Source organism: Homalodisca vitripennis, chromosome 3 (assembly GCF_021130785.1).
Source record: "Homalodisca vitripennis isolate AUS2020 chromosome 3, UT_GWSS_2.1, whole genome shotgun sequence".
In the NCBI taxonomy this organism is placed as follows: Eukaryota; Metazoa; Arthropoda; class Insecta; order Hemiptera; family Cicadellidae; genus Homalodisca; species Homalodisca vitripennis.
The window spans coordinates 171,155,022-171,175,980 of NC_060209.1; the positions used below are offsets into that span (position 1 = coordinate 171,155,022).

Here is a 20,959-nt window from a genome sequence, read left to right on the forward strand (position 1 = left end):
AGTGGATGGGGGGCCTAAGCAATTTAATGTACCGAAGACCACCCTCATGAGGTTGTCAAAAATGAAATATGGTACTCCTGAGGAAGCTGCTAAAGCAAAAAGAGGTAGGGCTACAGTTCTAGGGAAAGATCTCGAAAAGGAATTAGTTCAATATTGCCTTGCTATGGAGGAGCCTTCCTTTTTTTTGGACTGACTCGTAACGACTTGAGAAGAATGGCCGTACAAGTGGCAGAGAAGAATAATTTAGACCATCCTTTTAAAGACAACATTGCTGGTAAACAGTGGGTAAGCCTTTTTCTTAAGCGACATAAAGCAACGCTGTCAGAAAGGAAACCTACTGGAACGTCCTACAGCAGAGCCCTTGGGTTCAGCAAAGAGAACATAGAGAAATTGTATAACCTTTTAGAAACCGTCTATGACAAACAAAAATTCACACCAGACCGAATCTTCAACGTCGACGAGAGTGGTATAACTGTAGTACAGTCTTAAGTACCTAAAGTAATTGGACTTAGGGGCAAAAACAGGTAGCTGCTTTGACATCAGCTGAACGTGGTGCCCTCATAACTGTAGTTGCCTGTATGAGTGCTAGTGGCTCATTTGTCCCCCCTTTAGTAATTTTTCCAAGGAAAAACATGAGTGAGCAGCTAAAAAAGGGGGCTCCACCTGGAACACAATTCGCAGTCCACCCATCGGGATGGGTCCAAATAAACTCCTTCACTCTGTGGTTTCAACATTTTGTCGAGTCTACTAAACCCACAGATAAAGAACCAGTGTTGTTGATATTAGATGGTCACTTCAGCCACACACAGAATATTGATGTTGGCAAATGCCAATTTCGTTACAATTTTGTCCCTGCCTCCTCATTGCTCCCATAAGCTGCAGCCATTGGACAAAACGTTCATGGGACCTCTCAAAGTCTATTACAGTGAAGAAATTCGGCAATGGTTGCGGCTAAATGACCGTGCTCTTAATGCTTTTGATGTAATGGACCTCTTTGGAAAAGCCTACATTAAATGCCAGACAGCTGAAATAGCCATAAATGGATTCAGAGTGACTGGAATATATCCACTAAATAAGAAATTGTTCTCAGATGCCGAATTCATTGAAGAGGCGAACAAGAAACGAGATTCAGCTTTTTATGAATCGGTACTAAAGAGAAAAACTGCAGAAAATCTGATATTTTCTGAAGTAACAGAAGAATGTTATGTGGACGAACCACAAGTAATTGCACAATTTGACCCAAATAGACCGTCCACATCTTCAACAGGACAGTGTGTTGCTTTGTCACCAGCTTTACTAGATGAATCTCAGGGTTCTTCGTCTTTTACGACAAGTCCATTTGACATCGCTCCCATCCCAAGAATCAAAAAGAAGAACTCAACTAGAGGGCGAAAGGCCTGCAGTTCCACGATAATTACATCTTCGCCTTATAAAGCCCAGTTAATGGAATCAAAAAAAGCTAAAGAGGCAAAGGAAGCTGAACAGCAAGCAAGAAGCAAAACCAATCGTGGTCGTGGGTGTAGATCAGCAGGACCTTCAAGAAAAGGAAAAGAGCTTGTGAAAACACGTCTTGAATTTGAGAAAAACGCCAAAAAAGGTCAAGCAGTGAAGAAGACGTCTGCAGCATTTCGAGTGGGTCGTCTGTAATGGTGCATGTCCTAGGAGTAACGCCAACAAAACGTGATGATGCTTTATGTATCTTCTGTGATCGAAGATTTAGTGAGGACCGTAAAGGCGAACTGTGGGTGATGTGCGTTATGTGGTCGCAATGGGCCCATGAGGACTGTTCTAGTGCAGAAAAAGACATTTACGTCTGCGATTTTTGTCAGTAGATAATTAAATTTCTTTAAATTTCCTGTAGCTTTTTAAAACTGGCTTTTAATTTTGTTTGTTGTTGTTAATTGATATGTAACTAATCATTAATCAATATTATACTGTTATTAAAGACTTACTTTTAACTTAAAAATGCTTTCAGTGATTTAATCCCATTTTTCCATTTATTTAAGTGTCATTTACGTAATTTTTACTAGGGGTCCACTTTTAGCAACCTTTTTTAAATTGCCAAAATGCAAGGTTTTGGAAAATCATTTTTTTCTCACTTATAGTTTGTGATATTTTATATAAGTAAGATTTAAAAGATGCAAAACATTATAAGCAATCATTATATGCTTTAAAAAAAATCTTTGTCACTTTTTTTCATAAGTTTAAATAATCAAAAACAAAATGGGGGTCCGCTTTTGCGCACTTTACGTCTGGAATGAATCTGTGGCTTCCAGGGGTCCTGAAGAGATAGGTTCATGCATTCTACATTTTGTAGAAAAATATGTTAGAACCTCCAAACTTATTATGTACAGTGACCAATGTGGAGGTCAAAATAGGAACATAAAGATGGCTGCATTGTGTAATTATTTGGTCACGAAGCCCAAATATTTCTGCAAAGAAATTGAACACAAAATTTCTTGTCTCAGGACACACATACCTTGCATGTGACCAAGACTTTGGTTTAATAGAAAAAAGGAAAAAGTATCACCCAGAAGTTTATGCCCCCGATGACTGGATACCCATCATTCTAGCTGCAAGAAAACCTGCATTTGTGGTTAAACGAATGGAAAAAGAAGATTTTTTCATTCAAGAAGCTTTTGGACAACATCACCAATAGAAATAAACAAAAAGTGAAAGCTTCAATCAACAACAAGCAGGTGGAAGTAGTGGAGACAGTAGAGTGGTTGAAAATACAATGGCTGCGCAACGAGGAGAATAAACCACAAACAATCTTCTACAAGTATTCTAATAATGAAGACGTTCCTTTTTACAGTGTAAATGTGAAGAAGAGGGCGACCATGGAAGTGGAAACGCTGGATCTTTTGTATCATAAAGGAAATAACATTGAGGAAAATAAGAAAAAAGATCTACTAAGTCTCCTAGAATTCATTCCGCCTTTTAGGCACGAGTTCTACAATCAAATTTTGAGCTGTCAGTCTATTCCTGAAACCATTCCTGTAGATGATGAGAGCAACAATGGATCAGAAGAAGACAATGCATAAAAGTAAATTAATGGAAATCGTTTTGTTTTTACTGGCGTTTTGTAACGGTCTAAAGCATTTTTCCATTCAAAAAATCTTGTTTCTCTCATAAATTAACTATGTAGCTCTAATAACTTGTAATATTTATAATTATTAAAGGTTTTTATGTTTTAATTAAAAAAATTTTGGTGTTAATACAGAGTTTATTCATTTTTACCCTTGCGGCCTAACCCACAATATTAAAATTTGTTAATAAAATGGTTAATATTATAGTGGCCTAGCCCACATTTAATTAATAAATTAATAAACATTCATAAATTTGGGTGCTACATTTAGAAAGCTCTTGAAAAACTGTGTACAAGGACAAAGTTTTAGCAATAAATAATAATAAATAAAAAAAGTAAAAATAATTTAATTTCAGGACAAAGTTCAACTTGGTTTTACACAAATCTACCAATTTGGGGTCAGGCCACTATTATTCTGAGTGCCTCAATTCATTCCGTATATGTTTCATTGACAACAGTTATTGTTGTGAGAAATCCCCACTTGGTAGGTGTTTATCATTTAAATGTAGTTAGAGGAGAACCAATAGAGATATTTGTGACAGAGAATACGTGCATACACATTCACTGCGGGTGACGAGCATGCTCGTCATGCGAACCTGGCGCGCCTGGCGGGTGAACGAGCGAACTCGTCATACAGCAGCTGCTTTCATATTTGCCCCAGTGTGAGCTGAGCAGTTGCCTGGGAAGGCTGTAAACACTCATAGCGAGGTGTGCCAGTTTCGGTGAGTCAGTTGGTGTGATTCGTCCCCGGTTCGCCATTTTCGTTTGTTGTGTATGCTTTGCGATATTGTGTGTGAGTGGATTATAGTGTCTGTTGACTGTGTAAGTGTATGTACTCATAATGGAGGAAGACGATAATGTTATTGACGATAATTTTTTCATCTGATGAAGACAATGAGTCGAGCTCGAAACAGTTCTAGCGACGGTTTGAAGGCGGCATCCCCCACCCCCAGTGGGCTGACACGGCCAGCGACATGGCTGGTTTACGTGACCTGCCGTTTTACTGGTCAACCTGGCTTGCTCGTTCCCATTCCAGGTGACAATAAAACCAATTGACTGGTTCAATCTCCTTCTTGACACCGTGTTTTTAGAGAATATTATTAGACAAACCAACTTGTATGCCCTGGAACTATTTTGTGGCCCCACCACTACTCCCGCGTCTCGCATAACCAAATGGAAGGACTTAGTGTTGGCCGAACTAAGAACATTCTTAGGCCTTCTACTGTTGACTGGCAACGTCAGATTGAATCGATTGAACGATTATTGGAAAACTCATCGGTTGTTGAACTTTCCTAATATGTTCAAGGAGTACATGTCTCGAGATCGATTTCTTGGCATTTTGAGATGTCTGCATTATTCAAGAGTTGATACCCCTGATCACCCTGAACCTGCTAACAACCGGTCTTTTAAAATTCAAAATATTGTTGAATATTTCAACAATAAGATGCGACAGATCTATTATCCCGACGTGAACTGACAATCGACGAAGAGATGGTACTGTGGCGTGGCAGACTGGTCTTCCGCCAGTACGTAAAGGGCAAGCGCCACAAATATGGGATCAAAATTTATTCCCTGAATGAACCCGAGGGACTCATGCTGCGCTTCCATGTTTACACGGGGAGTCATGACTCTTGTAGTGGCAAAGGTCATACCGTCAAAGTCGTCATGAAGCTGATGAGGGACTTCCTGGGGAAAGGCCATTCCTGTTCATGGATAATTTTTTATAATAGTTTTGTCTTATCATCCAAACTTTTACGTCATTCAACCTACACTACCGGCACCCTACGCATCGACAGACTCCATACACCTCCAGCGGTGAAGGCAAAGGCATTGGGCAAAGGTGATGTGAAACGATAGCAAAAACTATGCCCAAAGTGTCATGATTGGAAAAATGGAGGGATAAGCGGGACGGTGACCTACATCTCCACACAATATGACAACGAGATGGTCCAAACCACCAACCGGAGAAACCAAAAACGAACGCTGCCAAAACCAATCATGTACTACAACTCTTACATGAAGGGGACTGACCGCTTGGACCAAATGGTATCGTATTACCCCTGTGAGCGCAAGACCCTGCGATGGCACAAGAAAATTTTTGTGCACTTTCTCCAGGTTGTTGTTGTAAATTCTTTTTATCTGTACAACATGTACAACTCAGATTAGGCTGTCCCTGTATGACTTCCGAGTTCGTGTACTTGAAGACCTGCTCCCTCCAAAGGAAGCCCCACTGCTCATCACACCGACTCGCAACAGCATGCATCGTCTCTCCAAATCAATGAAGCGCAAAGGAAACGGCAAGTCAGTTACCCGGAGGTGCCGCGTTTTGCTACCAAGAAGGCAAGCGTAGTAAGGAAACAGTATACTATTGTGCAGTGTGCCCTGACGAACCAGCTCTGTGTGAACTCGGTTGCTTTGATAAGTATCACGAGGGCAAATAAGTAGTTTTTTAGACTTTGGCGGTGGGTGGGGAATGTATATAGTTTTTTTCTAATTTTTACTCTGAGAGGGGGGAGGTGTTAACTGTTTTTGATGTTGTATATTTTTCAAACTAGTATGTAATATATACGTGTAATTGATGTACTATCTACGTGTCATTCATGTACTATATACATGTAATTCGCGAGTGTTTGTGCCGAAACCTAGTGCGCAGCGAGCACATACAACACGGTGACCGGCACCCGGTGCGGATGACGAGCAAACTCGGCACGGACATGACGTCAACCGTTCCGGCCAACAAAGCTTCCGGGATACCTTGGACAACCCTTTCGGCTATCCTGACTCCATTTTGGGTAAGTAAAAAAAAAATCCCGCATTTTCTGCCACCAGTAATTTTGTCATCCGCAGTGAATGTGTTAAGCTACAGCCTATATTTTATGGTGTTAATTCTTGTTTTTATTTCATGCTGGGTACTCGCGAGATGGTTTTGCCGATGGAGAAATAAGCGGAGCACTGAGGAGGTGCCAATGGCGGGACATCGAGAGACTGAGGAAAACGATGGTTTGCCCAGACGTATGCCGCTTGCCGAGATAGGTGGGCGAGAACTGAGAATTACCTTGGAGTGGTGGGAAATGGACAAAACAATCGATAAGTAGCCACCAAGGTTAATAATTAGAGCAGAAATTTGAATTCATGTTATAAAAGGTTATGTAGTTATTTATTTGTTAGCTAAGAAAAGGGGTTTTCTTTTATAGCATATGATGCAGATTTTGAGGGTTCAATATTTTAGACAGGATATTTTTGTATAAAATGATATAAAGAATATAGTACTATTATAAATGATGGTTTAAAGTGTGGAATATCGTACATAATAATGTAGCTCAGTTTGTAATAAGATTGTTGTGAATACTTCAATATAGGATGATTCGTGTGCGCGTACAATATGTGAGGCGAGAGTTACAGGACAGGAGACAGGGCGAGACTCGAGGCGGCAAGAAACAGCTGATCTATACAAGGAACCACCAGAGAGAGTGCAGTTGGCGGCGACCAATAGAATGGACTGGCCTGCGCGACGTTGCCACACAACTGCCACTGCGCCCGGCACGATTGGCGCATTGTGGCTGATAAACCGCTGCAGTCAGGCCCGTAGCTAGGCTGGGGCAACCGGGGCATTGCCCCGGGGCCCCCGGCCAGGGGGGGCCCCCAAATGAAGGTGGAAAAATTGAAAATGAAATTAAAGTTTATGTGAAATTTATTGATTACTGTAGGGTCGTAGGGATATTTCATCGAATCATCAAAATGTCTTTATAAAAAAATATTTAAATAGCTTTTCAATATAAAATAATGGACAGATATTGTTCTCAACAGAGATTTCGTAACAAAAATAGACAGACTATCAATCAGCCTGTCAGTTGTTACGCAATTAAAGAATGCAGTTTGCACTTTTAGTTCACCTTACTCCCCCATCCCCAACAGTAATAAACTCGTCCTGACGTCGACGTGACGTAGACGGCTCCGTCTGCCGACTGCCTCTGCCACAGCTGACAGACGACAGTGAGAGTGACTACGACTAGTGAGCTAGTGACAGACAGCCCGGATAAGGTTATGGTTATGTTGATGGTAAACTAACACCAAAAACTGACGTTTTGGCGTTCGTCCGTTACTCGTTTGTTACGGTTGTTAAAGTGTTATACAATTTGTATTCTTATTCTTGTATTTGTTAAAATGAAAAGAAGCTATCAAAGTGGGGCAAAGAAAAGGCAAGACAAGAAGAAAAGAGAACAGGATGCTTCAAAGTGTTCTTCCACCCTATCTGCTTGGTTATGTCCTACTACTAGTACTAACTACAACTAAAAGAAGAGGTAAAGGTGGTAATATGAGCCCTGTAGGTATTATGAGCCCCCAATATATCTGGTCATAACAGCGCACGCAATCTAGTGGGGATCGATGGAAAACACTGTATTAAGTTCCTGTTTAGGGCCGCTAGAGCACTCTGGTTCAGTTATTGATGATAGTTGGTGGTTGCAACAGGTGTTCGTATTTTCTTCAACTAAGAAACTTTAAAAAGGTACTTTTTTAGCCATTAATTATGATTACTATTCGATTCCAGTAACTCTAATAGGCTAAGTAATCTAATAGAGTAGGTTTTAAGCTTTGATTTATTGTGGGTGATAAATAATTCAGACAGTAACAAAGATAGATTATGGATGAAGGAAATTCAATATTGCGATGTCGGTAATATGAGCCCCCTTCTGTGCCTGTTATATGAGCCCCATCTTTAAGGGGCTCATATTACATGCACTACAACTTTGTTCCTACTTTTATTGTTTCAGATGCCACGAAAGAGTTTAAGCAAGGCACCTAAACCTAAAAGAAAAAATTGGAATACCGATGATATGGTCATGGCAATAAATGCGATTAGGAACAAAGAAATGGGATTGAAAAAGGCTTCTCAGAAATTTTCTGTCCCAAGACCGACTCTGCAAAGACTTGCTCGAGGTGACAAGCCACCAGAAGAAGCAGCTGCCACTCGTCTGGGAAGGAAAACTATAATGGGAGACCAGCTGGAAAATGGAGCTTGTTGAGTACCTGCTTCAGATGGAGAGCAAGTTTTACGGTCTCACCAGACAAGATGTTCGCAGAATACCTTACCAAACTTTGTGTAAGAAACGGATAAAAAAATCCGTTCAAAACAGAGGGTTAGCTGGTAGGGCTTGGTTCGACCATTTTATGAGGCGGCACAAGGATGTATTATCTGTATTGAAACCCTTCAGCAACTTCATTTTCAAGGGCAAATGGATTCAATGAAGAGGCAGTAAACAATTTTCTTCGACATCTTAGAAGCTGAGTATAGGAAACACAAATACCCAGCCGACAGAGTTTTCAATGTCGACGAGACAGGGATTATCTGTGGTTCAGAGTAAAATTCCCAGAGTGATTGGTTTACGGGGAAGAGACAAGTGGGAGCTCTTAGCTCAGCTGAAAGAGGCTCTCTTGTGACTGTCATCTGTTGCATGAGCGCAGGGGGCACTTTCATTCCGCCCATGTTAATTTTCCCAAGAAAAAACATGACAGGATCTGCTTATGAAAGGTGCTCCACCAGGGGCGATTGGTAGGTGCCACCCCTTCAGGGTGGATACCAATCAAACCTGTTTACAGACTGGCTACGCAATTTTATTGAGAAGACTAAGCCAACAAAAGAAGATCCTGTACTTCTGATCCTAGATGGTCACAACTCTCACACAAAAAACATAGATATTGTGAATCTTGCGAGGGATAACTTCATATCAATCATTAGTTTGCCCCCACACACGTCACATAAGCTACAACCGTTTAGACAAGTCATTCCTGGGGCCACTAAAACACCACTACAGTGAACAAAATACGCCGGTATATTCGACATGGCGAAAAACGAGTGGGACCCTATGACATTGCAGAGCTTCTAGGACAAGCGTACCTAGCTTGCCAGACAGGGTCGATATAGCTGTGAATGGGTTTAAAACAACCGGATTGTATCCATGCAACAGGAATGTCTTCACTGCTGCAGACTTTGCACCATCATCTGAAGAGACATTCGACATGGAAACCCTACTGCAAGCAAGAAAGAGAAAGCCGACACAGCCTCAAATGGTACACAACTTTGAACACTCAGAGGAGGACGTCGATGATCCTGAAGAGATTATCCAAAGTCTAAGTGAGGATAACCCGCCCGAGACCGAAGCCCACCTACAACCCATCACATCCACCTTATTTCGACCGTCCACTGAAGACCTAGACCTTGCAGGTCCATCCGGTGAATGTGGAAAAACAACAACATTCGACAACTGCTGTGTCACCAAAGGATATATGGCCTGTACCCAAACCTAAGAAAAAAAAGTTTCAAACAAAGGACCGAAACCGTCAAAAGCTGCTCTGGTCACATCATCACCCTACAAAAATGCTCTGCTAGAAGCAGCGGAAAAAAAAGAAATTGACTGACGCTAAAAAAGAAGAATCAGAGAAAAGGAAAAAGGAAAAAAATCCAGTCTGCAACAAAGACAAAAAACACTGTCAAGTCTGTAAAACGGAAAATTTTCGGAGACAAGGACTCAGATGAATCGGACTGCTCCGTCAATTCCGGAGAGTCAGTTTTGGAAAATGCCTGTGGGAGTTGATAATCCCGGAGATGAGCATACGCCCTGTATGTTTTGTGAAGGACTTTACTCAGCCGATCATCGAGGAGAACTGTGGATCCAGTGCATGATGTGTGAAATGTGGGCACACAATGATTGTGCTGGGGCTGAAAAAGATGTGTATGTTTGTGACTTTTGCAGACCATAAAATATTTTTCTGTTTGTTTACACCTTTTTTACACTGTTAAAGTTTTTGTAATTAATAAAATACAATTTTTCATATAGGATATTTTTGTATGACTGTCATTTTTAACACTCTTTTCCATGTATTTACTTTAGGGGCTCATAATACCAGCACAGAAATTTTTTTTAACAATACGTCTTGTTTTGATTTTTTATTTTTTATTTCACTTTATGTTTAATTAATTGACTGCATTATTTATAAATTATATTCACCAAATGTTCTAGTTGAAGTCCAACACAAATAATTTGGTAAAAATAAAAAAATAAAATTATTATTTACAAAAAAGAAAGTAGGGGCTCATATTACCACCTTTACCTCTACTAATGTCACATCTACATCTAGTACTGAAACTAGACCAATAATTGGTGAGTGGTTTGAATTTAGATACGGTATTTAGGCCTAATTAATTATCTTGGCCAATAACTATATAATTAATATCTTAAATTTTAACTATGTTAAAATTAGCTGTGTTAAAATTTAACTAGAGTTTGGATGTTTGATTGAGTTTAGATCACTGTGTCTGACTCAGACTGCAATCTATTCTAATCCAGGCGCGGCTCCAGGGGGGGGCCACGGGGCTTTTGCCCCCCCCCCCCGAGAATGAGGCTCGGATGGCAAAAATTAGGCATTTTACGCGAGACTTAGGACCTAGAACAGAGAGCGCCAAAGCGCGTGGCGGTCGGGCGGTCGCGCGGTGTGCGGCCAGCGCGCGCGCGCGCTTGGGGGCTAGCTGGCTTGGCTTGACACGAGACACCTCTCTGTTGGTGCCGCGGCCGTCGCGTCGCGCCCGCCTCCAAGAAGACGCCGCCCTCCCCCTGCCCCCTGCCCTGCCCCAGCCCCGGCCCGGCTCGGCTCGGCTCTGATATTGACACCACCCTCCCTCCCCGCACGCCTTTGCCCTTCGACGGCTCGGCGGGCGGTCGCTGCTGTCTCGCGCTCGCGCTGGACTGGTGGCTGGTGGTTGTTTTGTTTTGTACTCACCGCAAGAGTACTTCCGTCTAGCCGTCTTCAATCCTCTCCTTGACTTCATTGTGATGGACCTTAAAGACCGATTTCCACCCGAAGTAATACAAGTATTCAATTTACCTTGGCTTCTACCAGAGAATATGCTAAGTTCTGCGGCTGACTTGGACCTAAAACAAAAAGCCACACAGTTTGTAGACTCATTTTTTTCATTGTTGCCTTGCAGTAGTCCTGAAATGGCAAAACTGCAGCTCAGCGCCGAATTGGAATTATGGTACAGTAAGTGGTCGAGAGGGGATCCAAACAACTTACCAAAGTCAAAGTCATCTGCAGATGTTCTTCAATCTTGCGATAAGGAGGCATACCAGTTAATTAACCACCTCTTAGTTATTTTGACTACACTCCCTGTGAGCAACGCAACCCCAGAAAGGTCATTTTCAGGATTGAGGCGTCTTAAGACGTGGCTAAGAAGCACAATGCGCCAAGACCGCTTAACTGGATTGGCCCTCATGCTTACGCACAGAGATGTTAATGTAGATATTGAAAAAGTAATAGATAGATTTGCTAAGACGAGAGGTGGTAAGCATCGGCTAGCATTTGCTTTGGATTAATTAAGCTTGACAGTGTAGTAGTAGAAATTGGAAATTCGATATGTTATGTTTTTAGAATTGTTCATGAATAAAATACTCTTATTGCACTGTACCATTAATGTGCCCTCATTTTTCTTCGTGTAAACACTTCCCCATTCCCTGTTTCTCATTTCACGATTTTTTTGGGTTTTATTGCCCCTGTAAGTAGGCAACCTGCACGGTTTGCCCCCCCCCGAGAAGTCATTCTGGAGCCGCGCCTGTTCTAATCTAATAAGCAATGTTTGTTTGTGAATTTATCACTAGTCATATATAGGCTACATATTACCTACTATTGTGTAGTGGTCATTTAATTTTTTATGTGATTTTTATGATTCCTTTGGTTTCTACTTCTTTCTGTGTAGGTATTTTATTTGTTTATACATGCACAGCAGCACAGCATGAATATCTATCATAGTAATTTTTATATCTTTTTGTGATAATATGATGTAAAAAAATGCACCACACTCGCTTGCACATTCATTATTTATGAGGCCATGTATCTACTCTTTTTATATTTTTTTATATATTTTTTTATATATTTTTATATATTTTATATATTTTATTATATCTTTACAATGTTATTAAAATTGGCTTTAAATTATATGTTATATGTAACCAAGGGCGTATATAAGGGGGGGGCTCAGGGGGCTCGAGCCCCCCCCGAAATTTGAAACACAAAAAAAATATTATAACTTATATACGATAATTTATTTTTATTTTCAATAAGCTGTGCTTCTATACTTTCGACTACATTAGTATTATAGTTTATAGTGGAATTTTAAGAATACATTATGATACCTAACAATATTCAATATTTATTTTTTTCAGAGGTTGAAATTACTAATATTTTGTAAGCATGCAAATAAGCGTTGCAACTGTAAAGAGTGCGAGGTAGCCTGACGCTCCTGACTGTCGCGTCGGCCGCTCGTGTAGTGCCAGCGCCAGGCATGCGTATATGACGATGACGTGTCGCCGCGGCCCCGCTGCCTAGCAACCCTCCTCCTCCTACAACCCCCCCACCCACTCCCACCACACCTGACCTCATTCCGCACTACCACGCCATTGTCTGCTGTTGTCTAGTGCGTATCACCCGTGGTGACATTTTAAGTGCTGTATGCATATGTGCTGTGATTGTAGTGACTGTTATCAAGTGATATGTTTTTGTTGTCGCGTTATTTTAAACATGATCTGATTACTTTATAGTTGACAGTTTACGTGTGAAGTACATAGGCTACATTAAACATTTAAAATGAAGAGACAGAGTTCGATTCAAGCTTTTTTCGTGAAGAAAAAACGTGTTTCGTCTGAGATCGACGAGCAGACATCGTTTGAAATAACACCGAGTCCCTCCACTTGTGCTACATCAACTGGCAGCGTTGTTGAGATCAAGGATCACACAGGTGAAATTGAACATAACCTTAACGAGAGTAATCACACTTTGTTAGTTCACAATATCAATGATATTGGTCATTACTGCTCCTCAACTTCCTTTTCACTTCAAAATGAAGAGAAAATTTCAATTATTGAGAACTGTTGGAAGCCTCAACGTAGTTACGAATTTCCTAAAGTTGAAAATAACAGAAGTTTTCAATATAAGTGGTTGGAAGACTTCAAATGGTTAGCTTATTCGGAAGCAAAGGAAGGGGCCCTGTGTAAATATTGTGTTTTTTTCTCACACAACACAGGTGGGAAAGGAAACCATCAGAGTTTAGGAGTATTAGTATCAAAACCACTTACTACAAAGCTTAAGAAAGCTAGGGAGGTTTTCATGCAACATGAAAATAAACAATATCATAAAACTGCAATGTTAATGGCTGAAGATGTAAAATCCTTAGTACATGGAAAAACAGAAAGTGTGATAAACAGTATCAACATGCAGAGAAAAATGAATGTTCAGGAAAACAAAAATAGAATTATACCGATAATCCAGACAATTAGATTTTGTGGAAGGCAACAAATTGCTCTTAGAGGGCATCGTGATGGTGGAAGAGTGGATCTTGACGAGCCTATACAAAATGATGGTAATTTTCGCTCTTTATTAAGGTACAGGGCTAATTACGGGGACAATAATCTTAAAACACAGCTAGAAACTGGTGGTGGCAAAAACTATGTATACTAGTTCTGTTATCCAAAATGAAATTATAGGTATTTTTGGTTCCCAAATACAGTCAAAAATTGTATCCAACGTGAGAAAATCTGTATTTTATTCAGTATTATCAGATGAGACAACAGACATTAGCCAAATTGAACAATTTTCCCTCTGTGTCCGATATGTTGACGAGGAATTGTTTAAAATTAGGGAAGATTTTCTGGCTTTTGTACCCGTGTATGATGTAACAGGTCAAGGTTTAGCCAATACATTAATGTCAAGTCTAACCAGTCTTGGACTTGATTTAAACAATTTACGTGGTCAAGGATATGATGGGGCTTCTGTCATGAGTGGCCAGTTCAGAGGGGTACAAGCATACATAAGTGAAAAAGTACCCTCAGCCATATACACACATTGTTCCTCTCACTCTCTTAACTTATGTCTATCTGATGCATCAAAAATCCCTATGATAAGGAATTGTATGGGTGTCATCAGTGAGGTGTGTAGTTTCTTTCACAAGTCAGCTAAGAGAACTGCGATACTTAAGTCAAGTATTTCTGAATGCTGCCCTGAGATGAAAAGAAAAAAACTTATATGTCTGTGTGAGACTCGCTGGGTGCAACGCCACGATTCAGTTATAATGTTTAAAGAAGCTTTGGAGCCTATAATTACCGCTCTATCAAACTGAAGGGTGCAGGAGAAAAACCAACTTAGTCCAAAAAAATCGATTTACAGATTATGATGCCATTCGATAGTCTGTGGTCCATATTTTAACATGCCAAAAGCTGCAGGAGAATAACTAACTGAGTTACAAGATACAGCCATTTAAAATGTTGTACCGCAGGGGAAAAACTAACTCAGTCCATCTGGTTCAGGGGAAAAAGCAACTGAGTCCACAGTCAGCTGACCTTAGCGCATGCGCAAACAATCCATTACTCTGTGGTTCAGCTGTAGCAGACTAAACAACACACTCCTTATTGTCTCTGTTGTGTTAGTTTGTACTGTTGAAGTGAAGTTTTAGGTTATTAGTGTTTTATTTGGTGTGCGTATTTGAATTAGCGTTGGTGGAATATTGTGTTTAGTGCCCAATCACTTGAAAATGATTGACGGTGAGCTGCAAAGTGAAAGTGATGATGAAGCCACTAGGGTAAGTGAAGTAAAAAACTACGAAAAAAAAAAAACGAAAAATAACTGGGAGAGTTAGGGATGTCGCCAAAAAGCTACGGGCTTGCTCATATGAAACGGGTGAAGATTGCCGTTGTAAACGATACGAATGTTTTCAACAAGTTACACCAGAAGAGAGAAATTCCTTAATTAAACAATTCAATGACATAGGGCGTGAAGGAGGTACCAATGCTCAAAACAGCTACTTGGGTGGACTAATTGCGGTTGCATCCTGTTTCTCGGAGGAGACCTCGGCTAGACGAAAACCAAGCTAGAATGAACGAAGGTTCTTTTTCATACAAAGTTAGAGTTGTGAGAGATGAGTCTGCCGTTGAGATCCCTGTTTGTTTTAAGGCCTTTCAGTCTCTTTTTGGTGTTAAACCTTTTAGGCTACACAGAATCAAGCAGTCAATAATGACCACTGGTAAAATCTCCCGTAGATAACAGAGGAAAACATTTTAATCGACCTCGTAAAGTCCCAGAGGCTACACGCGAAGCTATGATGAGCTTTTTTTGTTCTTTAAAAGGTAGACGGGCTCATTACAGCCTTCATGACAGTACCAAAGTGTACTTACCTGAAAAATTTAAATGTCAAGGAGCTTCTGTCAATGTTTTTAAATAAGAACCCAGGCATGGAAATTTCCTACGAGACATTTCGACACACCTTTGTCACTGAGTTCAATATCGGGTTTGGATACCCAAGAACTGACACATGTTGTTTTTGTGACGAAAATAATGCAAAGGTTTCAGGAATTGAAAGAAAGATTGCTGCAGTGTCAGTTGAAGAAAAAGAATCCCTACTTGAAGAAAAGAAAAAAACTGGAGGAAGAGCAAAAACTGCATATTACTAAAGGCAGATTGGTTTTACAAGTTGAAACGTAAAGCCAAAAAATCAGCAAAACAACGCAATGAAGTGGAGGCTTATTGCGATTGATTTCGGGAAGAATCTACCGACCCCCAACATCTCCACTAGTGAAGTTTATTTTAGACGACAGTTGACATTTTACATTCTTCAATGTACACATCTTGTCCACTGGGGAATCCATCATGTACACCTATGACGAGACTGTTTGGTAAGAAGGGATCTGATGATGTTGCCTCTTTTTTGTACGATTTTGTCCAAAATTACCTGTCAATGGAAGTGAAAACCCTCTACATCTTTGCTGATTCATGCGGAGGTCAAAATAAGAACCACACTGTAATGAAGATGTTGCACTACCTCACAACTGAAGAGAAACGGTTTGACAAAGTTATAGTGACTTTCCCAGTAAGAGGACACTCTTATATTGGAAAATGACAAAAATATGGGATTAATCCCTAAAACAGCAAAAGCTGAAAACACCTGACGGGTTGGAGATCTGTGTTGGAGAACGCTCGAGTTAAAAACCATCACCCTTCACAGTGGTTTCTTGCCAACAGAAATGTTCAAAAAATGGGGGAGAGTTTTTGGCATCCAAGACTACAAAAAATAAGTTTCTCTTTGCCGTCAGACCGGTAAAACATACTTAGATTTTTCCAAGATAAATGTCTCAGCTTAGAATATCGGAAACGGATACAATGGGGCCTTTTTCACATCATCCATAAAGAAGAATGATAGAGAGAAAGAAAGAGAAGAAAAAACAAAAGAAAAAAAAAGAAGAACTTGCTAGGCCTGAGCATATGGCTGAGCCTGAACAATCCTACAATGCACCCTTAGCACTGTCAAAGGAAAAGTGCAACGACCTAAAAGGTCCTTCTAAAGTTTTGCGAAGAAGAAGGTTCAAAGGAATATTACATGAACCTTTTTGTGGAAATGAAACAGCGATTGAGGTTCCAGCCGTTGATGTAGCCGCTCATGAGACTGCAGAAGCTAACTTTTAAAAGGTACGTTTTGAAATCTATTTCTTATTCAACTGTTTTACTATTTTTTCCAATAACTTTCCGTTAGCAGTGATTAATGAAATAATTATGTTCCTAAAACATTTCTAACACAAAATTATTTGTGAAAAAATAACAAACCTAAGATACTTTGTCTTTGCAAATATTGAATTATTCACAATTTTCTTTTTGTTAGTATTTACAGTTGTGAGGATTAAAACTATATCCTATTAGTTGGATATTATTTGGTTTTTTCATTGTGTTTTAGGAAGAAACCTCAAGTGAAAATGTAACCTAAAGTGGAGGTAACCAAAAGTGTGTGGAGCTAACTAAAAGAAAGGACGTTGGACCATATCCAAATGAAAATGACAGACTTTCACAGTTTTTCAAATATTTACATATATCTAAGTTTTGTTTTGTCCTTTTTTCAATCAAATGTGATAATAAAACCAGAAGTTAAAAAAATATTGACTAGTTTGTTTCATTATTTACAGGGGAAAACCCAATTGAGTCCATCGTGTGCAGGGGAAAAAAAACCAACTAAGTCCATGGCGTTGTTAACCGGGACAATTTTTTAAAAATAAACTAATTGTTGCAATGAGCTAATTTTTTTATATTTTATAAAAAAACAGTTATACTAAAACCTAGATCCAGTTTTTAAGGTCAAAAAGGTTATGTTCTTTTTTTACAGACCGTTTGAAACTTTGTTTTTGCTCTCCTGAAAAATTTTAGTTTTGTGACTAAAGTTGGTTTTTCTCCTGCACCCTTCAACTATTGAAGAAGAATCGACTGCAGAAGCTTCTGTAAAAGCACACACACTAATTGCCTCCGTGACCAGTTTTCAGTTTGTTGCATGTCTTTTTATTTTGAACAACTTGCTTTCTTTGACTATCCGCCTTTCAGAGATGCTCCAAAAGAAAGATATAGATCTTGCTCAAGCCAACAAACAGATTTCCAATGTATTGGAACTAGTAAAGGAAAGGCGAAGCAAAGCAGAAGAGACATTCCAGGCTTTGTTCAGTGAGCTAAAAGTAAGCACTGACAAATTAGGTATCAAAGAGGAAACCCCCCGTACATGTCGCAAGCAAACTAATCGCTGCAATACTCCTTATACAAACGTGGAAGAATACTACCGGCGTGTAGTGTATATACCATACCTTGACGATTTCTGCTGTTCACTTCAGGAGCGTTTTAAAAACCACAGGGAAGTAATCGACTCACTACAGAATGTTCTTCCTGAGCACTGCATTAAAACGGAATTTTCATCCCTGGAACCTGCCCTGACGTTTTATGAAAAAGATCTATCTTTCAGAGATGAGGTACGAAGTGAATTTCTACTGTGGAAACAAAAGTGGAATCGTGAAGAAAAAGAAAGTTTGCCAAAAACTGCAATTTCTGCTCTTGAAAAATGTGATAAAGACTATTTCCCAAACATGTTTAATATTTTGAAATTGTTAGCGGTTTTACCCGTTTCAGTGGCTTCTGCAGAAAGGAGCTTTTCATCTCTCCGAAGACTTAAAACGTATCTGAGAAACACAACTTCGGAAAACAGGTTGAATGGTCTTGCACTTTTATCTATTCATAGAGACATTACCATAACTGATGAGGAAGTTTTAACACAATTTTCACTGAAGTCTAGAAATTTGGATTTTGTTTTGTAAAATGACAATAAACAGTGTTTCATGAATACTTTTAGCTATATTTCATTTTCTTCCCTTGTAACAGTTCATAAAGTAGGCCTACAATAACTGGTTATTGTAGCTTGGAAGGCTGTTTGAGATTTTAGTTTTTTAACGATATAAATATTTGAATTGTGTGCATACTGAAATTACTATTTCTGATTTCATTAAGGTAAAATTAAAAAAAAACTAAAATAACAATTCAATTGCTAAAATAAATATAGTATATAGTCAACATTTATTAGTTTCAAACTTATAATATTGTGGTGTGTTGTGTTTTAGATACGTAGGACAATATATTTCTTTGTATAACAACTATTTTAAACCAAAGATTTTAAAAATAGGACTTTATAGCCTCTATTATTTTCTATTTTAACAACTGAAAACTACCAAACTAGCAGACACTTAAGTTTTGAATTTTAATTTTATACAAAAATAATATACAAAGGATACAGGTCCTTCTATATAAACATAATAACGCTAAAATGGAAAAGTGAAACCTGCTCGAAAAGAAGGAAACTCGCCATGAAAAACTTAAAAATCTCTCCGAAAGAGTGATTTTCATTCTTTCCATTTTAGCGTTTATACATGCCAAAAACCTTAAACCTGTGTTTTTAAGACTTAAATTGGCAAAATTTTCCCGGGGGAGGACCCCCGGACCCCCCTTCTACTGGGGGGTATTCCATAACCCCCAGACCCCCCGGTATTTCAGCCCCCCCCCCCCAAAATATTTTTCTATATACGCCACTGTATGTAACTTAATGTTATTTTGACTTGCTATTTTTTATTGCAGCCTCAGTCCCAGGAAATGAGATTGAAGAGGAAGTTACAGCTCAAGATAACGCTGAAGAAAGTATTGATGAAGAAGTAACATGCCTAGGGCTAGGGCATCAACAAGAAAATTGTGCCAAACCTCCAACAAGTCCTACGTCAAGCAGTGAACTGATCGGCGTAAATGATCAAGTAAGTAGACATGCCAAGTACAGAATACTTATATTATATTTTTCAACATAACAACATATGCTGTTTTATCGCCCTAAACATGGAATCCCTACGATAAAATATTCCATGGTTACATGGAAGTAAACAGTATTACTTCCATGTAAACATGGAATTACAGTAAGTCCCTATTGTTATGATCATGTTTGTAAGAAAAAAATACTAATGCATTGCAATCTACTTACAGGTGGAATGTAGCCGGACGAATAAAATTAATGAAACTTGTTTAAACACCGGAGAACCCCATTTTCCAGACCAGATCATCGATCCAGAGGTGAAAAAACGAATTATTGAATTAGGACTAGGACCCTATCAACCAGTTGGCCCATTTCCATATGATGGAAAACAAGGTAGGTCCTTTTCAGACAATTATTTTACCCTGAAGTCAAAGTCTGGGCTCAAACTGAAAAGAACTTGGTTGTGCTATTCGTCCAAATTGGATTGTGTTTATTGCCAACCTTGCTGGTTGTTTCCCCAGAAAGGACCTGTAGGAGGATGGGATTCAGGATTAAGGGACTGGAAACATTTGTCTGATCGCATAAAGACACATGAGAATTCACAGCACCATGCTGATTCCTGCTTGGTTTATGAGCAATGGCGACGTCATGGCTCAATAGACGATGCACTAGAAAAAGGTTTGAAGGAGGAGCGGAATTTTTGGAGGAAAGTTTTGAAGAGGGTCTTAGATGTCTCCCTTATGTTGGCAACATGCAACCTTCCTTTTCGTGGAGACAGTTGGCATATCACTGATAGAAATAAAGGTAATTTTCTATCATTGATTGAATTGCTGTCAAAATATGACACTATCCTAGAAGATCTAATTACAAGGCCAAGTGGTACTGTTAATTATCTCAGTCCAACAATTCAGAATGAAATTATTTCTCTGATGGCTAGTGAAGTGCTTAGTGGAATTAAAGAAGAGCTTTTGAGTGCGCCTTTTTTCTCCATAATTTACGACACAACACAAGATGTAAGTAAAGTAGATCAGCTAAGCGAAGTTTTTCGCTATGTAAAGATTGACCATGACCAACTCGGAAAACCTTGTGAGTTGAGAATTTGTGAAACGTTTACATCTTTCACAGCAGTTACTGACCAAACCGCTTCGGGGCTAGAAGACGTCATCATAAAATCAATTTTAGAAAAAGGCCTTGACATAACAAAATGCAGAGGACAAGGATACGATGGTGCATCGGTCATGAGTGGTGTGTATAATGGAGTACAAAAGAGAATCCAAGAACTTGCACCCCATGCCTATTTCATTCACTGTGCCAGCCATAATTTGAATCTGGTTCTTAAAGATGCCGTTGAATGCAATCGAGAAATAGCACAATTTTTTGAGACGGTGCAAAATATTTACAGTTTTTTTGGCCACAGCATTGTTCGGTGGCAAGAACTAAAAGTCGTTTCTGGTTGTACAGAGAATCCGAAGGCTCCTGTTCCTAAAGACAAGGTAACATTAAAGACTTTAAACCCTACACGTTGGGCAGGGAGATATGAAGCTGTGTACGCTTTAAAGGAAAGGTTCGGTGATGTAATGAAAGCCTTAAATAAAATAATTTTGACAAGAAAAAAGCCAAAGGAAAGGAATGAAGCTGAGGGGCTCAAAAAAAGGTTAGAATCTTTTAGTTTTGTTTTGCTCTTGACTGTCCAGTGCAAAATATTAGGGGAAATAAACATTGCCTCAAAATCCTTGCAA

At 39.4% G+C, this 20,959-nt stretch overlaps 1 protein-coding gene and 1 long non-coding RNA gene across 2 annotated transcripts; one reads left to right on the forward strand and one right to left on the reverse strand.

Annotated features, from left to right (window-relative positions):
* The first annotated feature begins 5,032 nt into the window (after nucleotides 1-5,032).
* Nucleotides 5,033-20,660, forward strand: LOC124358468. Its single transcript, XM_046810764.1, has 7 exons — nucleotides 5,033-5,134; nucleotides 5,250-5,389; nucleotides 9,055-9,376; nucleotides 10,170-10,248; nucleotides 19,058-19,227; nucleotides 19,451-20,465; nucleotides 20,638-20,660. Exons 1-7 carry the CDS (start codon nucleotides 5,033-5,035, stop codon nucleotides 20,658-20,660), a joined length of 1,851 nt encoding a protein of 616 aa, XP_046666720.1.
* LOC124357768 lies at nucleotides 14,160-17,412 on the reverse strand. Its single transcript, XR_006921973.1, has 2 exons — nucleotides 17,358-17,412; nucleotides 14,160-14,248 (listed from the first exon to the last, which is right to left on the reverse strand). It is a non-coding gene; the product is annotated as an uncharacterized LOC124357768 (long non-coding RNA).
* Nucleotides 20,661-20,959: the final 299 nt, after the last annotated feature.